Source organism: Patagioenas fasciata, chromosome 19 (assembly GCF_037038585.1).
Source record: "Patagioenas fasciata isolate bPatFas1 chromosome 19, bPatFas1.hap1, whole genome shotgun sequence".
In the NCBI taxonomy this organism is placed as follows: Eukaryota; Metazoa; Chordata; class Aves; order Columbiformes; family Columbidae; genus Patagioenas; species Patagioenas fasciata.
The window spans coordinates 13,699,423-13,709,763 of NC_092538.1; the positions used below are offsets into that span (position 1 = coordinate 13,699,423).

Below are 10,341 nucleotides of genomic sequence, written 5' to 3' on the forward strand. Positions count from 1 at the left end.
AGAAATCTCTGGAAACCTCTAAAGGGAGCTGCAGCGGGACCCGTGTGGGAGCAGGTCCAGTGCTGCCGGAGCCAGTGGGAGACGGTTGCAGCCAGCTCCAAAGCCGGTGTGAGCAGCCATCGCCTGCCAAAGCTGCGCCAGGCAGGGCAGCCGCGCTCCCCGCTGCAGACACGTTGGGTGAGAGAGGCAGGAAGAAGCGGGGAAGGGTAGAAGGAAGCCCATCGGCGCTTGCAGCCCGGTGTCCCCATGTGGGGACATGGCAGGGGCGGCCTGGGGAAACCCCTCCCGCTCAGGAGACAGTGGGGTGGGGGCAGCTCCCAGAAACCCCTGCCCACTGCAGAGCCCCTGGCAGGGCCTGGGGGGCAGGTGTGTGCAGCCCCTCTGTGACACGGTCCGAGGTCACAGTGGGACAGCCAGACGTCACAGTGGTGACAGCCCCCCTTTCCCTGTCGTGACCAGCATCTGCCCCACTCACCCCGGTGAGGCCGAGTCGACTCCAAGTGCTGAGAGCTGCTCTCGCACCGCTCTGCTCTGGAGTAGCTGCTCTGCAGTGAGGAGGAGAAGGCGGAGAGAGGGAGCACGACAGCACCAAGGAGTGTGAAAGGTGGAGAAGGAGAAGGAGGAGGAGGAGGAGAAGGAGAAGGAGGAGGAGAAGGAGGAGGAGGAGGAGAAGAGAAAAAGAAGGAGGAGGAGGAGGAGAAGAGAAAAAGAAGGAGGAGGAGGAGGAGAAGGAGGAGAAGAAGGAGAAGGAGGAGGAGAAGGAGGAGGACAAGGAGAAGCAGTAAAGCCATTGTCCAGCCACTTGCTGCAGTTGTTGACTTGAAGCAGCAGTGGAACTAAGATGGCAAGACAGCTCTTCTTGCAGCCTCACCTGAGCCCAACTATTGAGAAGCTCGAGCGTTATGGTAAGGCCTTCAGGCCCAATTTCACATGTGTGTCTGGGTCAAGGACATCTCTGAAATCAGGATGGAAACCCGAGGACTGTGGGGGGTGGTTGCTGAGGAGTGGTGACTGCAAGGAGGGACCTGCTTGACCATCCCAAAGGGCTGAGGGGCTGATGTGGCAGCCAGGGCTCCTGGTTCCCTTCCTGACGTGGCCCCTGCCTTCCTGGGGCAGCCCACGCAGAAACCCCTGACCCCAAAGGGCTGCCCTTGCCTGGCGCTGGGCATTGCCCACGCTGAGCTCATGTCTGAATGGAAGAGCTGAAGGTGCTCGTGGGCCACGTGGGCTCTGTGTGTTCAGAGATGTGACCCGGCAAAACTGGCCCCTGCTGGGGAGACACCAGGGCCTGCCCTGAGCCTCTGAGAGCCGCGTGGAGCACAGCCCCGTGCCCCCGCGGGCATGGCAAAGCACTGCCGGCTTCCCGTGGGAGTGGGTCACACCCTGGAGAGCTGCACCTGCAAGGAAAGGAGCCCCTTGGAGGCAGCATGAGGTGTCCTTTGGTTCTTGCCGGGCTGGAGAGAGACCACCTGAAATGCCTGAGTGAAAGATGCATCGCTCCTTGGACAGGAGTGGGCCGAATGGTCTTGAGCTTGCTGCCTCAGAGCATGACAGGTCTTTCCCTTGTTTTTCCAGAGTTCGCTAAGATTTGGGCCAGCACATCGTATCACCTCAGCCTGCAGCTGGCTCTCCACCAGGTGGGCCTTACCTCCTTCTCCCCTCACACCCTGATGAACGCTGATCAAGTCCTGACAGCCCTTTGCCATGGGGTGCAGCTGTTCTTCCCCTGCGTTGAAAGCAGGAGCAACGCCCCAGCACGACACTGCAATGCACACAGTGACATGGACACCTTCTCTGTCCATTCAGATGTACAAGAAGGTCCCCCCGTCAGAGTTGCATGTGAAAACCTGGAAGCCTGGGACACATCTGGATTTATTCCAAGCGTGGGAACCCCCTGCCTTCTATCTGATTGAGCCAGAGGGTGTTTGTCAGCTTTCCCTCACCTATTTGGTTCTTCGTAGCTGAAGGGGGGTGAGAGGGAAAAGCGCAGCCCCTGTTTGTGTTCTCCCAAGGAGCCCATCTTGCTCCTTTGTGCCTCAGGCCAGGGCAGGGCACTAAACGCCATCAGCCTCCTCTGACAAGTCACCCGTCTGCCCCTCCAAGACTTCTTCCCATCCGCCATCTCCTCTGTTCCAGGCTGTCCGCATTCCCGGAATCGGGACTTTTGCGGTTGTCAGAAAGCGAGTAGCCCTCAGCGAGCAGGATCTGGTGATCGTGGAGAGACCCGTGTTTCGACCTGAAAAGGCTGTTGTGCAGGACCATGAGCTCCGCTATGGTTGCAAAGACTTCCCTGGTAAGCAGCGTGAAAGCGGCGCTGGCCCTTGAGCAGGGTGGGGAGGGGTGCTCTGCTCTCCAGAGGTGACTGAGGGGAGTACCAACCACCCACCGCGGTCCTGCCAAGAGCTTCACTCGACAAAACCAGCCGGCTGTGAAAGGACCCTGCCTAGCTGTTTGTTTTAAAGAATCACCAGAGGACAATACAGCTAAGAGCGCACTCTCTTTGTCCTGCTTCAACAACAGGTTCCCTCACAGCTTCCTTGGTGTGGTGTCTTCTGGTTCCGTGATGCTTCAACTCTTGCTCCCCCTTTCCGCTGCACTAGACCTCCTCCAGGCAAATGCCTAAGACTCTTTGTTTCCCTTTCTGTATCAGAGAAGCCACAGCTGTCTGTTCTGTACCTCACTGTCCACTTTAAGAGGAAGGGACAAGCCGAGCGTCTCCTCAGAGGCGCTGGCCCAGCCAGACAGCCCAGTACCAAAGTGTTGCCCGAGGGCCTGGAGGCTGCAGACCTTTGATTGTAGCCTGCCCAGCAGGTCTGCAAGCTCATGTGTTCCTCTTCTCTTGTCTTTCAGGCCATCAAGATTTTGAACAACTGCCGTATGCTGAGATAGCTTCAGAGAACGCTGTCTCTGAGGGCACCGTGGAGCTTTACATGGAAAGGACCACGCACCTTTTCCATGCCTGCGTAGAGAACGGGCAGAACGTTGCCATCATCTGGAGGGACGTGGGCATGCTGATTGTCCAGGGAAAAGACATGAAAATGAGATTTTACTTACACTTTTTGGAAAGGCTGAATGGCACTGGCAAGATGCTGCAAGCTCTTCTCGAGGTAGGATTTTCACTTTCCCAGCCCCACTCCTGCTGCTTCTGAAATGCTTTCTGGGGGCTGCTTTCCCCTGGCCGACCATGCCTTGTTCAGTCACCTGGGCTCCTGGAGCTCTAGAGCACAGCAGGCTCTCTGCAGAGCACCTCCCTGGCGTGCAATGGCCTGGCTTTGCAAGAGCCACCCCCAGAGGAGCTGCACTTTGCGAGAAAAGGCCGGCGTTGATGGCGGGGAGCGCTGCGTGCCCCACTCTGGGGGCCGGGAGCAGAGGCACAGGCAGAGCAAGGCTTGCTGAGCCCAGAGCCCTTGGGCGGCTCTGGCTCTTTGCTGGCGCTGGGCTGAGGCGGAGCGAGCAGCCGGCCCTTCCCAGTGTCCGCTCCTCCCGTCATCCGTCTCTGTTCTCGTTGCAGATGCCGGAGATGAGGGACTCAGTCATCTCACGCCATGACACCGCTGCTTCCCAGACCTCTTCTGGACGTGTTATCGTCCTGCCATGGTATGTTTGACTTCACTTGGAGGAACGTGGGACAGTGGCACGGCTTATGCATCTGTCCTACTGTGGAGCTAGAGACGCATTTAGGCAACATTTCCCACTACGTTTCTCCTGCTCCTTTTCTTTCCTCTGTGGGAGAGACTGCTCTTAGGTCCGGAAACGTTAATCTGCAAGGCTCTACAAGGAACTTGGAGGGCAAGATCAGAATTCGAAAGGGTATTAGAAAATCAGAGCACTAGATAACATTCTGCTCTCCATGTGCACTATGAGCAGAATCATTTCCCCAGAAGCAGCAAGGGGGTTTTGTGGGAGGACGGCCATTCTCACGGGAAGGATGGAAAAACACGGGCACAGGCTGACGGGGCCTCTCCAGGCACTGGAGCTTCTACTGCGTCCCTCCGGGTTGGGCTGCCTTGGTAAACAACGTGGTGTCCTTTCTTCAGCCTGCTGCCTTCTTCCTCTTCCAGGTACCAACTTGAGACCGTGCCGAAAATGCCAGCGCTGATAGACCTGAAAGGATGTGTGAAGGGAAAAGGTGATGGCCTGTGGTGTGAACCTGCCCCAGCAGCAAATCTGTGTGCACGGGACCAATGCAGAAACCCCAGAGCCGGATTCCCTTGAGATAAATGATTCCCCTCCCCAGAATGACTCCTGGACAGCACGAGTATCTCCCATGGATCCCCCCGTTTCAGCACACGGATGAGAGAAAGCCATGCAAACAGTCTTCCCCAGGGAATAACGGTGCACTGTAGGCATGGGGCGTTGGATGTTAAAACAGTGTCAGAAAAGGCCTAAGACCTCCCAGGAAACATGGCTTTCCCCCAAAGGGATGAAAAGGACCACCTTCCCCAGTGTTACCACAGCCCTGAGCAGACCCGCACGTCACTCTCCTTGGAACTGGCACACAAGTGGCACCCGGTTCCCAGAACAACACCGAGATGCTGTTCTGAAGAACCGTCTCCTTTCCCGTTTCTAGAGGATGCTGCCGAGAAGCGCCTCCTCCGTCGAGCAAGGCTTCCTCCAAATCGGTTACCTGCCCTGACTGTGAAGCCGGAGCAGGGTCAGAAAGCTGAGGGGAGTGAGCCTCGCGCCAGGTGAGACACTCGCATAAATGGGTGAGCGTGACCCCCTGCTCCGGCCTCTGTGGGAGCGAGACGTTTCTCCTGGAAACACCCCAAGTGCGCTTTTCCCATGTCCCACTAACTCATGGTTTCTTGGTCATGGCAGTGTCTTGTAGCTTCTTGGCAGACTCTGCTGGCACCACTATTTCTTTCTTCCCTTCCGATGTGCAGATCTCTTGAGTAGCCAAGTGCAAAGGCTCGTTCCAGGAGCAGAAGGTCATTTTGGCTTTCCCTTCAGGTTGAAATGAGCCTGGCCTTTCTGTTTGCTGAGAACAGAGTTCTGCAGTTAGTTACTGCAGAGGATTGCCCTGAGCAACCAGGAGCCTCTTCTACGCTGACGCCTGTCTTACGGAGAGCCCAGTGGCAGGATGGCCCTTCTCGTGGGGTCGTGTCCTCCCCCCTTTGACACTGTGTCCCCAGCGCCCAACCTGCCCGTACAGGGCATAGCGCTATCTCCGGGCACAGGACCCTGTTCCTCTGGTTGCTCCAGCAAGAGAGGGCCGAGACCTGGGCATCCTGGGTTGCAGGGGGGGCTGTTGGGCCCATCCGAGGCTGACAGCTTGGGGTCTTCTCTGTGCCTGGGGACTTGATCACAAGGATGTGAGCAGAGCACGTTCTGCTGCAGAAGCAGGTGCGCCACCTGGAAGCACAGGATGCAGAACCAGCTCCTCCTGCGCTCCTGCCAACACGCCCTGTTGTGTCTTTGCAGGCAGCTACCGGTCATCCAGAGGAGCTGCTTGAAGGAAAAGGAGGAGAAAGGAAAGCTACCGCCTCTGGTTGCACCCAGAGAAGTGGACTTCATAGCCAGAGCCATTGAGAGGAGAGAAAAGGTACCCGACACCGGATGCTGCCGGAGCACATCCTACTGGACTGTAGAGCAACGTTGCTCCACACGTGCCAGTGCTCACAAGATTCTTCACTGGGTGTTCACGGGACCACTGACCAGTTGCTTTGGTGTTTGCTTGAAGGGAGGCGGGTCACTGTCAGTTGAGAATATACTTGTCACTTCCAGTAGCCTGGAAACACCCCCAGAGCCCTCACTTGAGGCCGTTTCTGTCGGCCAGGTGACTGCAGGGCTTGTCTGGGCTCGCCAGCTGCCGGCTGGTTTGTAGCCCGGTGGTGGCTTATCTCCCTGGTCATTCCAGACGGGCTCCTCGGTGGAGCCTGCAGGAACCTGGGAGCAAACCAGCGTGGACAGCAAGGCAGAAGAGAAGGGAGGGAGGGAGGAAAACAGCTCAGCCGTGGCAGGACAGACTAATGCTGCCTGCTATTGCATTTCATTCGGCCTCCAGAATAAACGGGAGAAGAAGAAAGAGGAGCAGCTTCCAAAGCATATCCGGAAATTCCTGGAAGGAGAGGAAAAGAAGGAAAAAGAGGCGGCGGTACGGGAAAATAGTAAACGGCAGTCAGCCAGAGCAATGAAAGCAAAGTCCAAGGCAGAAAAGGAGACACCCGGTGTGAAAGGAAAGGGAGAAAAGCCAAAGGAGATGCAGAGGAGCCAGGTACTTGGGATTCCTGCAGAAAAAGAGCACTTTCTCCCGCGGGGCGGCTGAGACTGCAAAGTACCCTGGCACCCAAGCCGTCATAGCAGCCTTGCTGCAGCAGAACCGGGCGGGTGATGCTGCCCTTCCTGAGCAAGAAGGGGGACGCAAAGTTGCAGTGAAACCCTGGTGACACTCAGAGGTCACCCCAGGGCCTGCTGAGCTCCTTCTCCCAGCTCTCCCCGTCCCGTGTGGTCCAGCCAGAAGTGTTCTGGGGTCTGCGTGCTGGGAAGCAGCACCCTACGGGTGCAGGGCTGTTGTATGAGAGTCTCCTCCTGTGCAGGAATCCAGCTCCCCCGAGTGCTCCTCAGACAGCTCCTCGAGCAGCGTGGAGTCAGACGAGTCCAGCTGTGACCTGCTGGAGATTAGGACGATTATGGAGGACTGGGAAGAGGCCGGAGAAGAGCCCCCCACAGTCCCTGAGGACAACAGCGTCCCCCCGAAGCGGTACGAGTGTGCCCGCTCCAGCCGAGCCCTGGGGCGGTGGGGCGTGAGCCGGTGGTGGTGGGTACAGGGAGCCAACCCCCGAGCCACGGGGCTGCACAGGGCGCCCGGGGATTTCTGCAGCCGTGGGAGCGGGCTGGGTTAGACCCCACGGCAGGGGCCAAAGCAGGGGCTTGAAACCCCTCCTGCCTCCGGGGGGTTGTGGGGCAGAATGGGGCCACATAGCTGTGGGGCTGAGTGTGGGAAGAGGCAGGACGGTCCCAGCTGCAGAGTCAGGGAGACTTTGTCCTTGCTGTTGCAGGAGCCTTTCCCCACGGACAGACCGGGCCCTGCGGGAGGTGGTGACCTGCATCCTGGGGCAGGTGGCCCGCAAGAGAAGAGGGGAGAGGGATGAGCAGCTGGATCTGCAGGACAAGCTCCAGTGGTAAATCTCTCCGGACACGGGCAGTGCTTCCTCTCCCGCAGTCCCTTCCTCCTGCTCCCCGCAGCCCCGCGGGAGAGAGCCGCTTCTCCTGGCACCGGCCTCTCGGCAGAGCCGCTCCTGCGGCCGCGGCTGGCGCCCAGCTGGGAGCCCGGCTGGAGCGCTCTCCTGTGCTCACACCACCTCTTCCCGCTGTGTGTCTGCAGCGAGCTGGCAGTGCTGCGGTGGGAACGGTCGGGGAAAGAGGCAGGCAGCAGCCAACACCTGCGGGAAGCTGCACCCCAGGCTGCACCCCCTGCCAAGGCGGGGGAGAGGAGGGCAGGACCGGTACGTCCCCAAGGCTTGATGTGGTGGCGTTTGTAATGGCGACGGCGCAACGGTGCGGCCAGGCTGGTCTGGGACAGCAAGCAGCCGGGTTGCTTTCAGCCCCGCGCTCCCTTGGCTCAGGGGTCGTTGCAGAAAGGCTCTGCAGTCAGGACCGTGAGCAAAGCAGGGCTGATGGAGGGGCTGAAAAGAAGGGGCAGGAGGGAGGGGGAGCGCTGAAATCCCCCAAGCCCTTGCCAGGGACACTAACGCTGCCTGCTGCTGCATTGCCGTGGTCCTGCAGGCGCAGCCCCGCGTGTGCACGGAGGAGGAAACACGCAAGCTCTGGGAGTCCTTGTGCAGCAAGATAGAGCAGAAGCGCAGCAGTGGCACCGCCAAAGGCCTGGAAAAAAGAGCCAGAGCAATGGGAGGCCCAGGTACTGCAGGCAGTGAAAAACAATTGGGGAAAGAGCATTCCCAGTTGAGTGTTTGCCTTTTGGAGTGCTCGCCTCTGAAAAAGGGGGTGTGGGCCAGCTTCAGGCCAGAGCTGGGCAAAGAGGGTGTTTTCCTGACAGCCCTGGGGGCACGGAGAGCAGCAGGGTGGGACTGCATCCCAGGGACCTGGACCTGCTCTCTCCAGACAGAAGCAGGTCCCACCACATGTGTCCTGACCAGACTTGTTGCTCTGCACCTCTCTGTGCATACAAGACTACAGAGCTTTGTATTCAACTCCTCAGTTCTGGAGAACAGATCTACTCCACGTCGGCCAGTGCCAGGAGACCGTCTCAGGCGCTGAGGCTCGCGGGAGAGACATCCAGCAAGAGCCTCCTCCGGCGTGACGAGCGCCAGTGCCGGCCAGCCAGGCTGCTGACACCAGCTCTCCCTTCTGTTCAGTAAAGCCCCACCTGCAAACCGCTGGGTCTGACAGCTGCTGATCCAAAGCCAGAAAAAAGCCATCAAAAAGTAGCAGTTGCTCCACAAGAGCTTTGGACGCCCCAGACCACCCCTTGTTCTTTGGGTGCCCCCACTACCCCATGTGTTTTGGATGGCCCAGACCATCCATTTGACTGTGTATTCCCCTGCCACCCCTTGTACTCTTTCTCCAGTGGGTTTAATAAAGCAGATCTTTTTTGGTTCCTCCCAAACCTGTGGTCAAGCTGCAATGGGGGCCTGGTGAGGTGTGTCCTGGCCCTGAGCAGGCACCACTGCTCAAAACTTGGCAACGCTGGCTTCCTGCTGGATGGGGCTTCGTTTCCCTCTTAGCCCTCAACGGTTCTGCACGTGAGTAGCTGGGGGTTGTGACCGAAATACGTCTTTAACGGTAAAATTGGCTTTGCTTATGGGCCTTCTTGAATACCAGAACTGGACAAGGAAACCATCATGGGTCATCTAATGCCATCTCCTGTGAACGTGCAGTTATCCTCAGTGTCTTTTTTGAGTCCTTTGGATCAGACTGGCTTTGAACATCATGAGCCATTTGGTTCATTTTAATGGAAAACAGCACGTCCTGGTGTGCAGGAGCTGCCAGTTTTCCTCCCCGCACCTCCAAGTCCACTGTCAAATTCCAAAACCCTGGGGCCGCGTCACCTCCTGGGGCTCCCGGCTCAGGAGCGGTGGTGCTGGCCCAGCCGCCGGTGCCCGCGGGGGGCTGGTGGCCATGACAGGCTGGTGGGGTAGGCCTTAGCCCCAGGCCCAGCCGAGCCCAAGCCCACTGTTCAGGCCCAGGGGCCCCGGGTCAGGGTCTTTGTGTGTGGATGACAGCGGGGGGTGTCTCCCCACAGGCCCTGGGGCCTTGTCACCCTTGTCACAGTGCAGGGCTTTACACAGACAGGCTGCAGGGCTGGACACAGACACGCTGCAGGGCTGGACACAGACGCGCTGCAGGGCTGCACACAGACGCGCTGCAGGGCTGGACACAGACGCGCTGCAGGGCTGCACACAGACGCGCTGCAGGGCTGGACACAGACACGCTGCAGGGCTGGACACAGACACGCTGCAGGGCTGGACACAGACGCTGCAGGGCTGCACACAGACACGCTGCAGGGCTGGACACAGACGCGCTGCAGGGCTGCACACAGACGCGCTGCAGGGCTGAACACAGGGTTCAGGGCTGGACGCAGAAACACTGCAGGGCTGCATGCAGACACGCTGCAGGGCTGGAGACAGACAGTCTGCAGGGCTGGACTAAGAGTACAGGGCTTTACACAGACAGGCTGCAAGGCTGGACATTCATGCTGCAGGGCTGCACGCAGACTGGGTGCAGGGCTTGACACAGACGCACCACACGGCACAGGCAGACACGCTGCAGGGATGCAGAAAGACAGGTTGCAGGGCTGGAGGCAGACACACCACAGGGCTGGAGACAGACGCGCTGCAGGACACCACGCGGACAGGTTGCAGGGCTGGACACAGACACGCCACAGGGCTGCACGCAGACACGCTGCAGGGATGCACACAGACACGCCGCAGGGATGCACACAGACACGCCGCAGGGCTCAATGCAGACAGGCCACAGGGCTGGATACAGATGCTGCAGGGCGATACGCAGACATGCTGCACAGCTGCACGCAGTCACTCTGCAGGGCTGGACGCAGACAGTGTGCGGGGCTGCAGGCAGACACGCTGCAAGGCTGCAGGCAGACACGCTGCAAGGCTGCAGGCAGACACGCCGCAGGGTGGCACACAGACACCCCGCAGGGCTGGAGGCAGACACGCCACAGGGCTGGAGGCAGATGCTGCAGGGCTGCACGCAGACACGCCTCAAAGCTGCACGCAGACACTCTGCAGGGCTGGACACAGACAGGGTACATGGCTGGATGCAGATGCACTGCAGGGCTGTACGCAGAAACGCCGCAGGGCTGGAGAGAGACACACTGCAGGGCTGCACGCAGACACTCTGCAGGGCTGTAGGCAGACA

At 59.1% G+C, this 10,341-nt stretch overlaps 2 protein-coding genes across 3 annotated transcripts; both read left to right on the forward strand.

Moving 5' to 3' along the window:
• The first annotated feature begins 772 nt into the window (after nucleotides 1-772).
• LOC139829409 (coiled-coil domain-containing protein 81-like) lies at nucleotides 773-4,216 on the forward strand. Its single transcript, XM_071816886.1, has 6 exons — nucleotides 773-905; nucleotides 1,576-1,637; nucleotides 2,137-2,293; nucleotides 2,851-3,107; nucleotides 3,512-3,597; nucleotides 4,062-4,216. Exons 1-6 carry the CDS (start codon nucleotides 842-844, stop codon nucleotides 4,213-4,215), a joined length of 780 nt encoding a protein of 259 aa, XP_071672987.1. The 5' UTR covers nucleotides 773-841; the 3' UTR covers nucleotide 4,216.
• Nucleotides 4,217-4,233: 17 nt separating this feature from the next.
• On the forward strand, nucleotides 4,234-8,569 carry LOC139829408 (uncharacterized). 2 transcript variants are annotated; one of them, XR_011741894.1, is made up of 6 exons: nucleotides 4,234-4,688; nucleotides 5,425-5,545; nucleotides 6,008-6,217; nucleotides 6,540-6,703; nucleotides 7,002-7,861; nucleotides 8,162-8,569. XR_011741894.1 is itself a non-coding variant. In XM_071816885.1 (5 exons), the coding sequence occupies exons 1-5, from the start codon at nucleotides 4,405-4,407 to the stop codon at nucleotides 7,126-7,128; spliced, it is 906 nt and encodes a 301-aa protein (XP_071672986.1). In that variant the 5' UTR covers nucleotides 4,234-4,404; the 3' UTR covers nucleotides 7,129-8,569. The 2 variants fall into 2 exon arrangements, 1 of the variants encoding a protein (XP_071672986.1); XM_071816885.1 differs by having other exon boundaries at nucleotides 7,002-8,569.
• The last annotated feature ends 1,772 nt before the right edge of the window (nucleotides 8,570-10,341 follow it).